The sequence below is a fragment of the Phaethon lepturus genome, unplaced genomic scaffold (genome assembly GCF_000687285.1).
Source record: "Phaethon lepturus isolate BGI_N335 unplaced genomic scaffold, ASM68728v1 scaffold18763, whole genome shotgun sequence".
Classification (NCBI taxonomy): domain Eukaryota; kingdom Metazoa; phylum Chordata; class Aves; order Phaethontiformes; family Phaethontidae; genus Phaethon; species Phaethon lepturus.
In genome coordinates this window covers 6,267-21,038 of record NW_010527212.1, presented here as the reverse complement: position 1 = coordinate 21,038, position 14,772 = coordinate 6,267, and the positions used below count along the sequence as shown (strand labels likewise).

At 42.5% G+C, this 14,772-nt stretch overlaps 1 protein-coding gene across 1 annotated transcript in view; it reads left to right on the top strand.

The window, feature by feature from the left end:
• Positions 1 to 13,453, top strand: part of LOC104617887 (chromosome unknown open reading frame, human C1orf21) — a gene marked incomplete at its 3' end in the record, with an annotated part of 59,752 nt that extends 46,299 nt beyond the window's left edge. The window contains exons 3-4 of the mRNA XM_010283323.1: positions 9,380 to 9,456; positions 13,393 to 13,453. Of these exons, the coding sequence (XP_010281625.1) occupies positions 9,380 to 9,456; positions 13,393 to 13,453 (138 nt within the window). The remainder of the gene's footprint in view (positions 1 to 9,379; positions 9,457 to 13,392) is intronic.
• Between the last annotated feature and the right edge of the window lie 1,319 nt (positions 13,454 to 14,772).

Sequence of the window (14,772 nt, the reverse complement as noted above, 5' to 3'; positions counted from 1 at the left end):
GTAGGGAAGTAATTGAATGCTAACACTGCAACACTGCAGTGAAAAATAAGACAGTATTTCCATACTAAACTCCAACTTTCTCCTCGTTGTAAGTACCATACCTGTGAACATGCATCAAAGTATACTTCTGGCTTGGACAGAAAGCTTTTCTGGTTGGCAGTGCTGCACCTCTTGGTAGTAACATGCCAGTCCATCGTTTTCTGAGCATTCCTGTGATGGGACAACCTTCTTAAATTTTAGAGGTGCTTTTCTTGTCTTTGCACTCACCTGACTCGAAAAGAAAATAGAGTATGTGTTAAAACTTGGCACCTGCAAATGGCTGGAAATCAACTTGCAGGCTTGAAAGCTGGTTTTGATCAGAAATAGCAAAATTGAAATTATTTAAGAATGCTTGTTTTGCTTGTTTCATGTGATTTTTGTTAATTTTAGGAAGATGTGTTGGACTGTGAGTCATGGAACAGGCGGATAATTTACTTTCTGATAATTTATTTAACAAAATAATTATTTTGTTAAATAATCCAAGATTTGAGGTGGAAGACAGATCATCCTCACCAGCTTTTAGGCTTGAGAGAGATCTTGAGTACTGTTCTACAAATTTTATGTACCCATTAGAGAAGTTGAGTTCAGCTTACTTCTCCGGTAGCATTTATTTACCTCGTTTTTTTGAAGTATGAATGCACCGTGTATAGATGTCCCCATGGATGTGGTAATAAAACTTAATGATATTTCAGCAGCAAACCATGATTTACAGTAACAAAATGAGTACATTGAGAGAGGGCTTGCACAAGTCGGAAAGATGTGAACCGGAGCTGCCTCTGTTTTTGAAAGACTTGGGCTCTCTCATCCCCAAATATGTGATCCAGCCTGCTTTTCAAAATAAATGTACTTCCCTTTTTTTAGGGAAATCTCATCAGTAAAAATAGTTGGTAGAGCCATGTGCAGCTTCTGTCCATTTGCTTATGTGTCTCAGATAGGGCTGCTGCAGGCAGAGAAATGCCATCTCTGAATACAGTAGGTTCATCTCGCCTGTTTGAGATACTGCATTAAAAACAGGAGGGTTTTTCGCTCTTAAATATGGCAATACATGTGATATATGTATTATATATATATAAAAATACATCCTGATTTCAGCGAGGCTTTAAATACCGTGACCGAAATTGGAAGCGTGCTCTGTAGGAAAGATGTAGGCAGATGGGAAAGAGCCCAGAGGGGAGCGACAAGAATAGGAGGTTTAGCAAACGTAAGCTGTAACGGAAGATGCAAGGAATTGATTTGTTTAGCCTAAAAATACAGAAGGAAACACAAGTCACCCAATATATAAAAGGTTGCTTTAAAAGGCATGACAGTCAGCTTTTGTCCGCGACCACTGAGAGATGCAAGACGACATCAGACAAGGGTTTAAGCTGGGTAGCACGGTAAACGTTTGAACTTTTAGGGAAGTGGCAAACTGAAAGACAAGCAGTTGAGAAAACCTGCAGGAGGGGAGTTTGGAGAACAGGTTAGACAGAAAACTGTTGAAGTGGTTTGGATGTGTGCCCTCAGGTGATCCAGTTAGATGACAATTTGAAATACCTTCCTTTAGTGGTGGTTGGTACCATGTGCGGCTTTGAGGAGACTAATCTTGTAGAGTTTCACAGTGCTGTTGCACATTCTGATCAAGGAGCCATTGAAACTTTACGGGTGAGTTGAAAGTTCCATCCCTGGCCAGCCTGACCTTGCAAGGCCTCCTCTCTTGCTGCCAGACCCTCCCAGGGCAGCAGACACCGTATCCCGATGCTGGCCCGTCTCGTGGCCATGCCACTGCTGGGCCTGATGCGCAGCAGCTGCGCTCGGCTGGCGCTGACGTTTGCCTCAAGAGTTGCTGCCTTCTGGAAAGGGAGGGCAGAGCCTGTTTTGAGTCTTTCCGTATCCTTTCCCAGCTGCGAGGGGTGGTTTTGGGAAGAGGTGATGCAGAAGGTGAGATGACGGACATATTAAAATCAGAGTGGACAGTAAAGGCCATAACAGGCATACAGTCATTTTGGGACTCGTAAATATTGGACATCTTAAATGTTGGACAGGAGTATTTCCAGGCCGGTAATTGGGCTTTAAGCTAGTTCTTCACCCAATATTGGGTTGGATATTTTCCTCTAATCTGCAGCATCTTGAGCATCAAAGCTACTTTCATTCATCCTTGATGGAATAAATGTATTTATTGGTGCCTCTTTTTGTTAAGACTGAGGGGGTGTGCTTATTTATCTGCTTTTTCCAAGGAAACTTAGAGGAGATAAACACTTAAAACACCAGCCTCCATTACTGATACAAAGGGCTTATAAAATTTTTAAACCATTTATGACTGTCTGTCTGTTGTGTTTCATATCTATTCTCAGTATGACTCTCAGATAAATTTGTTTGGAGAATCCAGACAAAGTCCATCCTTATACTTCTGAGGACTGGAAACTCAGTAAGTGAACAGGTTGCTATATTCTCTGTGAAATAATAATAATTTTTTCTACTATTCAAAAGTAATGGCTAACCGAAACAATGAAAAGATGGTACAAAATACATAGATCAGATTTAAGGCTCCTCTTGCAGCCGTAATACTTCTCATATGTGTCATAGTACGTATGTCATATTTAATAATATTCAAACTATTATGTCCTTTAAAACGTACCTTTTACTCACACTCACTGAAATTTGCCATGTAGCAAGACTATAACTTCATTCTCTCGGGTCTTAAATCTTACACCTTCTGCAAATTTGAGAATTAATGCAAATAAAACAGACATTGAGAGGAGCAAAATACAGACATTGAAGATATCTTCCAGCAATGGCATTTACATAATTGCAAGCTACCAAAAATCGAAAAATTTAAGTCTTGGACAGTGCTGGGAGAATGAGAGCTTATTGTAGGGAATTCTTGCCGTTTTGGGACGGGCATTAATATGTTTTTTTTTCCCTTTGTCAGCCGCAGAGCTCCACAAGCGGGAAATGTGGTTAGCCAACGGTGTCCATCTGCATGAGCGCACCGTGTGCAGCGTACGATGCTCCACATGTTCGGAGGTGTTTCCCATGATGTCAGCCTGTGGGAACTGGAAACACATTGTGGGAGAATGCCCGTGTGTTAGTGGGACACATGGAGATAGTTGTTGTGTTTAAGCCATTGCTTTATACATGAGACTCATCTCTATAGGCTGTGAGTGCCCAAATGTATTTGTATTGATGAGTAGCGCTACTCACAGTTTCCTGTCATCTCCCTTCTCAGGGTTACCTTGATCGAAAATTTTTGCTACCATTTTATTCTGTTTACATTTGGTTTAACTGTGTCTTTTCATTTGCACCTTATTTTCTAATTAGTTCAATTTTTCCTCTTCTCTTAATTGTAAACAACAAATGCAGAAGGACTTTTTCTTTCCCTGCTTTCCCTTGTTGTTCCATCCTTTGTAATTTGAACAAGAGGGAAGAAGTATCTTACATGTATCCTGCAAAATCCCCCATTAAGACTGGGTTAACGGGACTCTCTCATTGTCCTAACATCTAGCAGGATCTCGGTGCACTGTATGGAACTGCTTGGATGTAATAAATGTATAAAAACCATAGTCTACTAAAACTTGCAATTTGCAGAAAAAAGCCAGCAACCAGTGTAACTGCAGACTCTACAAGAGGAGACACCACCAACATGCTGCTGTTTTGCAGATGGAGGGAACCAAGTGTTATTTTTAACGCCTCCTCATCTTTTCAACAAGCTCAAGCTAAAACGGAAGGCAAAATTTAATATTAAGACACGTGCACGTAGGGAGTCATCAGTCTCGGTTGGTTTTGACAGTGCAGGAAGATCTCAGGAGGCTTTGCTTGCCTGTGCCTGACGTGGAGGCATCTCTCAGGGAACTGATTTTCCAAAGCGCAGGGGTAAAGCGCGTTCCAAAAACAGACGGAAAAAGTTCCGTTTTTACCTTTAGAAAACCAGCGTTCCAAAAATCACTACAGTTGCTGAAATTTTAGACCCAGCTATTTAAAAAGCCATGAAAGAGGGCACGCCTTGTTCTTTAGATACGTCCTCTCCTATCTGTTTGAACGGCATAAAGCTCTTCAAAACCATCCCGATAAAAAGCTCTGCAAAAATTGTAGTAGCAATACCATGCTTGCCATTCCAGCAAAGTGCTTTCTTGGAGCAGAAATGAAGGGATCCGTGTCCTGCTGTAGACGGGCTGCGTAATGCACCCAGTTACTCTTCAGGCTGCCTACACCATTTATTCCTGCCTGTAGCTCTTTTACAGGCTTCACGCAAGACTCTTGCTTCCATGTTATTATGCTTGGTGGAAAACTGCCTTCAGGAGACACTCGTGAAAAATTGAGAGCATGAGTAATATATACATTTACTATAAATAACTATATTTTTGTAAAAGCTTGTTGAGTGAGAGGGAGAATAATTGATGACGCAGGCTTAATAAGCAGAAAGTTAATTTTTGAGCCAGGTTTTGTTACCCAGGGTGGCTGTGCAACCCAGAAGAGTGACCTACCCGCAGAAGAGCAAGATTAGTTGTGCGTTTTGTTGCCAGGTGCCCTAAAACCTCTGAAGTTTCCGCAGGAAATTTTTATCCATCTATTTTTTATTTGCTAGATTAAACTTTCAACCACTCTGATGTACCAAAGCCATTAAAGATCTGGTATATTAATGAGAGATGGAGAGCGGGTCTCCTTTCTGCCCGTTGCATTTTATTTGCGGTATTTGTGGAGAGCTTTTGATCTAAGCAAGTGTTCCTCGTGCTCTAAAGCGATCCCTTGTCACCTTCATTTCTGGTGTGTATCACCGCGAGGGACAGTTTTCAGCCTCTTGCAAAATTGTTCGCAGAGGGGCTGTTCCTCAACTTCATTTTGCAAATTGCTGCCCGCTGGAAATCTCGGAGACGCGTCCCTTCCTCTGCTTCCTGCTCACGTTCCCATTCTCCGGGAAGGACGGAATTTTATTACATGGATAAGTAAGACTCCTGCTGAAGGAGCAAGATAATGTCCCGTTTGAAATGAAACTTCATGCAGCGCTATGGATACAGGTGTGTTGGCTTTATTTATGTCTGTGATGTTCATTTTCTTGTCCTGGCTGACCTTTGAGAGTGCCGGGGAGGCTGAAGGAACCAGAAATCCCTGATGTTTAGAGCAGCGTAGACCTCGTGTTTCAGAACAGAGACGTCGTTCTAGTGATCGCGCTCCTCGTTTTCTGTAGGGGAAACCTCAAAGTTCAGCGGTCTGTCTGCAGAAAAGAACTTCGAGATGGCAACAAACACTTTTATTTTTCTGGACCTTGGTGTCACAAGCTATATAGAAAGGAGAGGATTCAAACGTGTGGGGGGATACAGCTGCAGGGCTGTGAACGGAACGGGACGGCAAGGTGCAGGTAGGAGTTTCCCTGGAGGATTTCTTGGTCATACTTATTTATCATTTATGCTCCTTATTTGTAATTTCATCTGTTTACCTGCCTTAATTTCCTGTCTTTGTGCCAGCTGCTCCCATCTCTACATTTCAGTTCATTTACAGCCTTCCTGCTATTTGGTTACTTGATGGAATTAATTGGAATTACCGTAACCAATTAGTCCAGACTTTCTAATATAGACTAATATTAGACTAATATAGACTAATAGGGAGAGGGAGCTGAAAAGCTGATGGGGATGTTTAAAATCTTGTAGCTATTAGATTCAGTAAATATTAATTTGAAATCAGTATTTCAAATTTTTTAAAAACTTTGAAAACTCTTTAGCGGTGGGAATTGCCCTTCATTTTTTTCCCCACTCTTTAAGGATGTTCTCCATCAAAGCTCAAAGACAGTAACTCTGGCTGAGTGTGAACTATATTTAGATACTGCAGAAGTCCTGCAGCTCTCTCCGGAGGGAGCTTTCGCCTTCCTCTTCCTTTTTTTGTTTTGTTTTGTTTTGTTCCCCCAACTTTACCCTTCTGGTTGGATTTTTCAGATTTTTTGAGATCTTGCAGCCTGAGTTTGACAGGCATGTTAGATGTTCTTCTAATAATCACCCCCCTGATTTTTAACTTCTCAAAGGCATTTAAAAAAAGCAGCTAGAAACTAGTTACTGCACCAGTTCATCCTGTTCTCAGACAAATACGCAAACAGCCTGGCCTATTTAATCAACTTAAAAATGCATAAAACAATGTATAGTCTCTTCATAAAATATGTTAGCACTTATGGAAGCATCTCTTAAAAATCGGCCCTTCTCTAGTAACCCGTGAGTGTCGAGAGGGTTCAGAAGAAGGACTATTAGCAGCTTACCTGAGTCCGTCTGCGGCGGTCTTCCGAAGAAAAGCAAAATACTTCAAATGAAGCTCACGTGTCTCTAGGAATGGCTTTGTAAGAGGGGAAGCATCAAGGGAAACGTTGACAGATATTTAATTATAATGGCAGTCGTGGCTGTTGCTGTGTTAATAGCATCTGGCAGCAGAGTCACCGCCATCTGTTAATGCCCTGAAATTCTGATACGGTGCATCCTTTACGGAGGAATTAACAATAATTAACGAATCTATCAAATGAAATCACCTTGATTGGATGACAGCTTTACCTTGATAATGATTAATTGCAAAATAATGGGGAGTAAAATGTCCAGTATTTGCCTTTTTGCTATAGACTAGCTAATAATGCTGCTATCCATGTAGCGCATCCTGGAGGGTTTACTTTAAAGCTTGTGATGTGAGACACCGTTTACTGCATTTACTTTAAATAATCCTTATTAGCAGAGCTAGATTAAAAACAAACTTTTGTATCTTAATTTTTATTTGCAACACATTAGGACACTAAAACCAGTTGCAGTTCTGATGATGCACAGTAACTTATTTAGTGTTAAATAAGGGAGAAAATAAGGTTAAACTGAAAGAACTGACCCCTTCAACCAAAGTCAAGTCAACCTGGAAGAGCAGTCTGACTCTGTTAAAGCATTTCGGGTTTTGTTGTAAGCTCCACATTGGAATCCAAACCGTTCATTTCTGATGAGTCAGTTTGTCTTCAAAGTGATGCAAAAAAATCATTCTATTTGTTTCTATTTAGAAAAATTATTTTTTAATATCTATTTTTATCAAAGCCAATATTTCGGTCAGCGTAACGAAATATCAGTGCCGTGAACAATAGCTATAAACAAAGCAACGAGCCAATTTGAGGCCCGCTTGGGTTTTACTTTCCTCTTAACCTCTTTCCTGCTGAGCAACAGATGGAGGAGGTGACATACTCTCTGATTAAGCAGAAGAATTGTTAAGTAATAGATAATTGAGGTGTGTTAATTATCAGAAGCAATAGGAGGGGAAGAGTGAACTTTGGGCTCTTGAAGTCAAGTAGACTGGAATTTTACTTCCCTCATCCTGTGTGAGTCAGTTAATATTTGGAACATTGCTCTGGGACCCACAGAGCGAAGGCAATGTGTATTTTTCTTGTGTCTTTCTATTTGTTCCTAAGTGACAGAAGTTTCTTTAGGTTGGGATTTTTGCTGATTCCAGCTACTGATAGAGCTGCGCTGACGCCCAACTACAAGCGGAGGTGTGGAGAGCCGGGTTTGCGCTGCCGTGACTTATCGTAGCTCCTGACACAGGCACTGTAAATCAGAACTTCCCTTTTAATTGAGGCAATGGATTCGCAGCAATTTTTTGGGGGGGAAAGGTCTGTGCCTCCAGGGTAACGGTGTGCAGAGACAAAAGGTAGCCCAAAATTCACCTTGTGTTGCAGTAGGTGGGCAGGAGGTGTTATGGCTGTGGAATGTACCTACCGCTGGACCATCCAGATGTGCCATCCCAGATGTGCAGCGTGGACCATTCCCAGTTTCTGCCTCTGCGTTGTGGCAAACAATCTGGTGGTGCAAATTTGAGGATAAAGGCTCACCTAGTGCACAAGGTTGGGATTTAGCCTTTTCCTGGTTTCGGTGTCTTCTCTGTGAGACCTGTCCCTCTCTTTTTATTTTGCTTGACAGTTGTACGAGCCATAGATCGACTCCCATGAGGTGTAAGACTACGTACATGCATGGTACACGCAATGTGCATGCACATAGTCACCCTCAGTTAACAGTGTTAAAATTAGAAGATGCTTTGAAAGCAAGTGGTTTCATCTTCTGTGCTGCTGCTTTGACTTGACATCATGGGCAGGCAGTGGCTGGTGGGATGTAACAAACATACAGCGACGTTTCTTAAGGCTTGGAAGAAAGGCTTGTTTCTCTCAGTTATTTTCATGCAAGACACCGTTTTCTGTTTAGGAAGATTAGAAGACATGCATTAAACAGTGTGAAATATGCTGAGGCAGTTGATGTTTGCAGCCCTTGTAGAATTATTCATTAAAAAATTAACTGCTCAACAGCCTTTTTTTTTTTTTTTAATTCAATGATTTAGTAGCCCTCTTAAAAATAATGTTGTGTGATTCAGACATTCAAAGACTAAATAAGACAAAACAAAACCAGGAAAATTACCCACAAAAGCGCTAATTCTTGGGTTTACATTTCTTAAATTGTCCTGGGCATGATGTGCCTGAGAAATTCAGATGGATTTGTGGAGCGGGTGAGCTGTTAAGATTGACTCATCTCTCTCCCATCTGCACCAGCAGCTTTCCCTGACATGCAGTGGTGGGAAGATCTGAAAGGGGCCGCATCCTTCTCCAGGTTTTTGCAGACAATGCATGCACCAAGCTTTGGTTTACAGAAGCTTTTGACACAAGGACAAGATGTTACCTTGAAGCGCTAACTCTGAACTAAACTTCTGTCCCTCCTCACCCCTTTTTTAAGATGTTTTTAATGGCTCTGGTCATCTGTGGAGGACACGGTCATGTTCTTGTCTATAAACATGTTCTGGTTTGCTTCCTTGGGCCCCTTGAGTCCAATTTTCTGGCTGAGCAGGTCAAGTCTGTCATTGCTGCACTTCTCACTGGCACGTTTAACGTATGCTTTCTCCCGCGTACGGTTTTCCACGTGGTGCTAATGTTTCTCACCACTGTTCTGAGAAAACCTTGCAGGTGACTCAGAGACTCTGCCATTTCAATGCTTTGCCTTGCTCCGTTGAAGGTGATGATTAGTGTTACCAGTATGACTCTACGAGGAGCCCGGCTGCAGCTGCACACCTCGTTTTCCGTGGACCACTGGAGAGTTGTTAGCCAGCACAATGTTTGATCGCTACGTGTCCCAGATGGATTTTACCCGCGACCCGGAGGCAAACCCCCAGGCCATCGAGCCCATGATGTTTAAAAACTGCCCAGTCGGGGTCATTGCATCGATTGTGTTGCCTTTAATTTTGATTTTGATGATCTTTCCTCACTTGGTTGTACAGGTAGAACCCAGTGTAGTGTGACACCGTGATGACAAATCCCTGTCACACTTTGTGTGCTTCATAGATACTGATGGTTCCTCTGTTGTGTGTTTTTTGTGTGTTTCAGGAAAAAAGTGCCAGTTCAAATGTAAGACTTAAATCTAATAAAGAGATCCCAGGATTAGTACATCAACCCAGAGCAAAGTAAGTTCAATTTTTAATTTTTATTCTTTAAAATCGTAATACAAGTAAACACAGTATTAAGCAGTTACCTGTGAGATTGCCAGTTATTGCCTAATGAAAACCAGTCGGTGGGTCTAGCAGCCCTAAACCCTGCTCAGTTTAAATAAAGTAGGTGAAGTTGCCTGTGTCCCAGTACCAACGACACAGCCGGGCAGCACTTGTGCCACCGTCCCTGCAGCATTCCCCTCTTTGCATGGCAGGACTTAAAAATGCGTGAGGTGCATCTTGCTGAGCCTTATAGGAGTGCCACACTGCGTTATTTGTCAGCTTTCCATACAACGTACACGTACACAAAATTATATATGCCCTAGTGTTCCTAAATAGTCTCAGTTAAGTTTCCCGGGAAGTGTTTGCTAGCTCTTGGCTTAGGTTAGCAGCTGTACTGCCTGGGATTAGGAGTGGTGAACTTCTTCCATTTAAAGCGGTCAAGTTGTTTCTTAAGATGAGGGTTGTTTTGTAGCTGAGAGTTTCTCCATCCTTCACTCGCAGTTCTGTGCTGTACCCTGGCTGAGATCAGTCAGTGTTACATATGCCGTGAAATATTTAACTCCCGTGACGGAGCTGGTTATTGATATTAGTAACTCGTTTCTTATCTGAATCACCGTTACATTTTAATCACTAATTGGATTGAAAATAACAGATTACATGGAGCCCTATATCAGGTTCATAACAAAGAAGTGATAAAGCTTTACTGTTGGATTTTGAACAATAACGGAAATGCTGTTCTTTATGCTGTGCCTTCGGGGCACTTATTAACTTAAACTTGCTGCATACCAAGTGCGTTGTACACGGTTTCAAGTCTGGAAACTTCAGTAATTTTCTAATCAACTGACAGCATAATTCAGCCTCCTTTCAAAAGGAAGAATTGAGTGCTTCGGATGTAATTGCAAAGAAGTTCACAGGTGGAGGTAAAATTACGCCTCAGCAAAGCTGTACTTCATTATTGTGGCTTGGTGCTTCCCAGCAAGATCAGAGATGTATTTAAGATGCTCTAACAGGGGACTATCAGCCTGGGCTAAAAAAGGGATGTTTCTTTTGATGGGTCATCTCTTCTGGTGCATCCAAGGCAAGGGACTGCGTGGGGTCGAGGGTCCATTCTTTCATCAAACTCTGATTTTAAAAGTCCCCGCAGAAATCAAAACTGACCTTCATTCACCGAAAAGCGTAAAGCTGGCGTGTTGGCAGAAGTGAATGTCTCTGTCGCAGTCCTGCAAAAATAAGGAAAGGTCTAAGAGAATTACAGAGTGTAACATGAGGTTGTTGGGTAAAACCTCCGCTCTTTGCCCAAGCCGCTGCTGTTTACCCAGCGTACCATTGGGTTTCTGTTTATAAAGTGGCTACATGTGTTTGAGTTGCTAATCACCAAGTCAGCAAATATCTGTTACCATGTGCAATTTTTTAAAAAGGTTTATCATCTGAAAACCATGACAGTTCTGACTGCTATGGGGAGTGGCATGGGGTGGGAAAAGGACTACTTCGCTCAAAGAGCAGAAATGAATAGATAAATCATTAGATACATCTTGTAGGACCATTCTTGTAGAACGGGCGTTATTTCAAAACACAACATGGACTATGTACCGAATTACAATTTTAAGTACAATGGAGGGAGTTTTAAAATGTCAGCTGTAAAAGTGAGGTTGTGAGGGCTCTTCCTATTTGTAGAAGGATTTACATTTTTACATCTAGAGCCCTGGACTCTCAAACCCATGTACGTAGGAAGCCAGCAGTAGATTTATGGGGGGTCTTTGGCAGAGGTCAGAGGTCGAGGGGTCCTTCCTCTTCACACCATTCACCTGCCAGAACCCCCAAGTCCTTCTGGGCAGGGCTGCTCTCCATCCCTTCACCCCCGGCCTGTGCCGATACTGGGGATAAAGATCCCATCTTTTGGCAAGTTGTGTTTCATTGGCCTGCCCTGAAACATCTAAAAGTGCATTCTCCTGCCTTCTGATGTGCTGCTTAGAAGGAAAATTAAATCCACGTTGCTGTTTGGGGAAAACTTTTTCTTCTGGAGGGATACCCAGAAACTCTTCCAGTCGTTCATTAACTCTGTCAGTTCTTTGCCCTGTCAAGGGTTTTATAATTTTACACAGCTGCTCAAAATACACGCCGTGACAGCATTTGTGTCTTTGTGTTGCATCTTTAAATCGCAGGGCAATTTTACTGCCCAGCCAGACTTTTCCGAAGACCATGGCCTGCAGGGGCTTTAGGACTTCCAGTGGGACTTTTCATGTATGTGGCAACACAATACTCCTTTTTTCACCCCTTCCTTTAGTTCCTTTACAAATTATGGTTGAGGTGAGTCACTACAGTATCATCTCATTTTATCAGAAACTAGATCTATGATGTTGCAAAGGCAAGAATATGTTTCTAGTGCTTACCTACCCAGAAAGGGCTGTAGTGCTCTGAAGCCCCTTTCCAAGACACCTGAATATGTAGGTGACAGGGTTGGCTGCCCCAAAGAAGCATTTTTTGACCCCATCTCAGGTGGAGGTAGGAACCTGAAGGACAGGCAGACAGCTGGGGACAAAACCTCCCACAGCCACTGAGAGGTGGATTGTTCCCCCTCCTGAATTACCAGCTTTAGGTTTTAATGCCACTTCTGAGAACTTCTCCTCTGAACTGAGCCTTCATTTACGTCCAGCATAAGCAAATCATTGTATACATTCATCCTGATAGCAAGTGAAGTATGAATGCTGAGCTTTGTAGGAAAGTGCAGTGTGTTGTTGGGCACTTGCAAAAAGACTTAACTCATTACAGCTGAAAGGATCATAGCGAGGAAGAGGAGTCCGGGCTGGGAATTCAGCATGCCGAACCGGCTTTTACCGTCGGAGAAAATCTCTGAGAGCCGTGTGTTCTTCCAGCCATTTGGCGTCACTGTTAACACTGGCACCAGTCTCCCATCCTTCCTTTTGTGCATCTTTTTTTGTCCCACGTTGAGTCCCTGGCGCTTTTCTCCAGCCCCACGGGCCAGGCACTCCTCGCAGCTGCCGGTCCAGAGGATGCTCCAGCTTCACCTTCCCGGAGGGATATTGCTATTTCAGGAAGGAGGCTCTTACCACCCTGTCACATAAATAAAGCAGACACACCCCAAATACTGTCTGCCATGCATCCTCATCTTTGTCTCCTCGTCCTTTACTTATGTCTGACCTTCCTGTATTTTTAGCTTGCAGGTCCCCCTTGGGGAAGGGCCCGTTGTCTTGTGCCACCATCAGCGTTTTGCAGACAACAAAAAAAAGTATTTTCCAGCCTCTTTGCTAATGCAAAATCGTATCACTCACCCCTCAGCCTCTTGGTGCTGCAGAATTAACTGAAGAGAAGAATCTGCTGGGTCCGCTTAGAGAGCAGCAAGGGCCACCCAGATGGAGGGGAAGGACCAGCCACGGCTTGTAGACAGTCTGGGTGTTGAGCGCAGAGCCCAGCTGCAGCAGGGCAGGCAGGACCTTCCAGCGCGAGGCTCTCAGCTCACGCTGCAGGCGTCTCATTTTGTGGTGCTGAGGTTGGCAGTCTTCGGAAGACCTTCTGTCTCGACGCAGAGGGGGCTCTCGCTGGCCCAAGGAAAGGTAGCGGGCTATTAAGTTTCTGCAGCCTGCCTGGAAAAGGGAATAGTCTCCCTGGATGCATGTGGGTCCTAGTTACCATCCCAAGTGTAGCACTTATACACAGAACTAAACGCAATAGTTTTTCTGTGGTCAAAGGAAAAAAAGGGGGGAAAAAAGATTAAAAAATTGTCATTGTAGATGAAAGTGTAAGGTGATTTATTTTTCGCAGTGGTAAAAACTTACAGCTGGGTCCCTCAACAACCCTGGACTGTAGCGTGAGTATTTTAAAATGGAAGAAATCAGTATTTTGAGGTGGAAGAAAACCTGTTGGTACTGATACTCTTCCTTTGCCTTTCAGCATGCACATCTCTGAAAGCCAACAAGAGTTCTTCAGAATGCTTGATGAAAAAATTGAAAAGGTAAGACACAATAAAGTAAACGTACGTTTTCACTCGGGGGGTGGGCACGCAGGTTTCCCGGCTCCATGGGAAGTACAACCGGACACTGTCTGTTGCAGTGCTCCACGTTCTGCAGTACTGGGAGGGACTCTGGTCCGAGATTCCCCCCTACCTCTCATTGGTTAGATAGTTCAAGTGCAAAGATGACCAAAAAGGCAAAGAGGTTACAGGAGGTACTGGAAAGAAACCTTTGTTTTGTGGAAACATCACCAGGCTAGGGTGAATGGCAAATCAACTCAAGGCAAACATTGAGGATGTACGTAGACTACTGGATAAAGGAGAAGAGCAAAGTTAGGTTTTCTGCCCTTAGTGACTCGAGTTTTCATTGAATCTCTGTGGAAGACAACTGGAATCTTAATGCTGATAGTATCTGGGATACCCTGCTTATTTCTTGCTGAATCTCTTCAAAATAGCTCCCAGCTCCAAAGGTTATGAATAGTGTGGCTGTATGTACGGATAACCCCGCCTCAGGACCTACGCTGAGTAAAATCATGATGCTGGAGATGTTTTGAAGAGGAGGGTGAATAGTTCTTTACATATCTCATTGCCTTGATAGCAGCTTTCATGTGTTTCACAAGTCTCTTAAATGAGAATCCCAGCTTCCTTGTGAGATACTACTGAATAATTGTACCACTAAATAGATGGGAAACTGAGACTTGAGGAATTAAATGGCCTGTTTGGATCAAGTCTAGATCTCAGCCTTTGCTTATGTCTTCAGCTGATGTTCGCTCACCAATATACTCTTTACACTTCATATTTTGGAGTGGTGTATCTTATTTAATACTTGATATTAAATATTTGCTTCCCCAATTAGAATAAAGTAATTTGTACTCCCAAATTGTAGTGTTGAGTTTCAGAGTAGGAGGGAAATTTTAACTTGGATGACTCTGAATTTCTGCCATTTTTGTCGACACTCCTGTTCTTAGGATTTGGGAGTGCTACAGCAGATGAATCTCATTTGACTCAAGCCACAAATTTGTTTCGCCTCTCTAAAAAAAAACCCACAAACAAAACAAAACAAAAAAAGAAACAAAAAAACAAACTTCATGAAAGCAAAAAGTTGAAGAGGAAGAGTAGAAGTGAGGAGAAGTTTGTAGATTCCCAATTATTTCTATACCAGGATTTCACAGGAGTAAGATTTTACTTAACCTATATGCATTTAAAAGTAGAGTTTCTACATATCTGTAATATAGCTACGTCTCCTTTGAATAAATACATTCACCCTATCAATATTTAAATGCTTTTCCTGGACATCATCACCTTCCATCACGTCAAACACA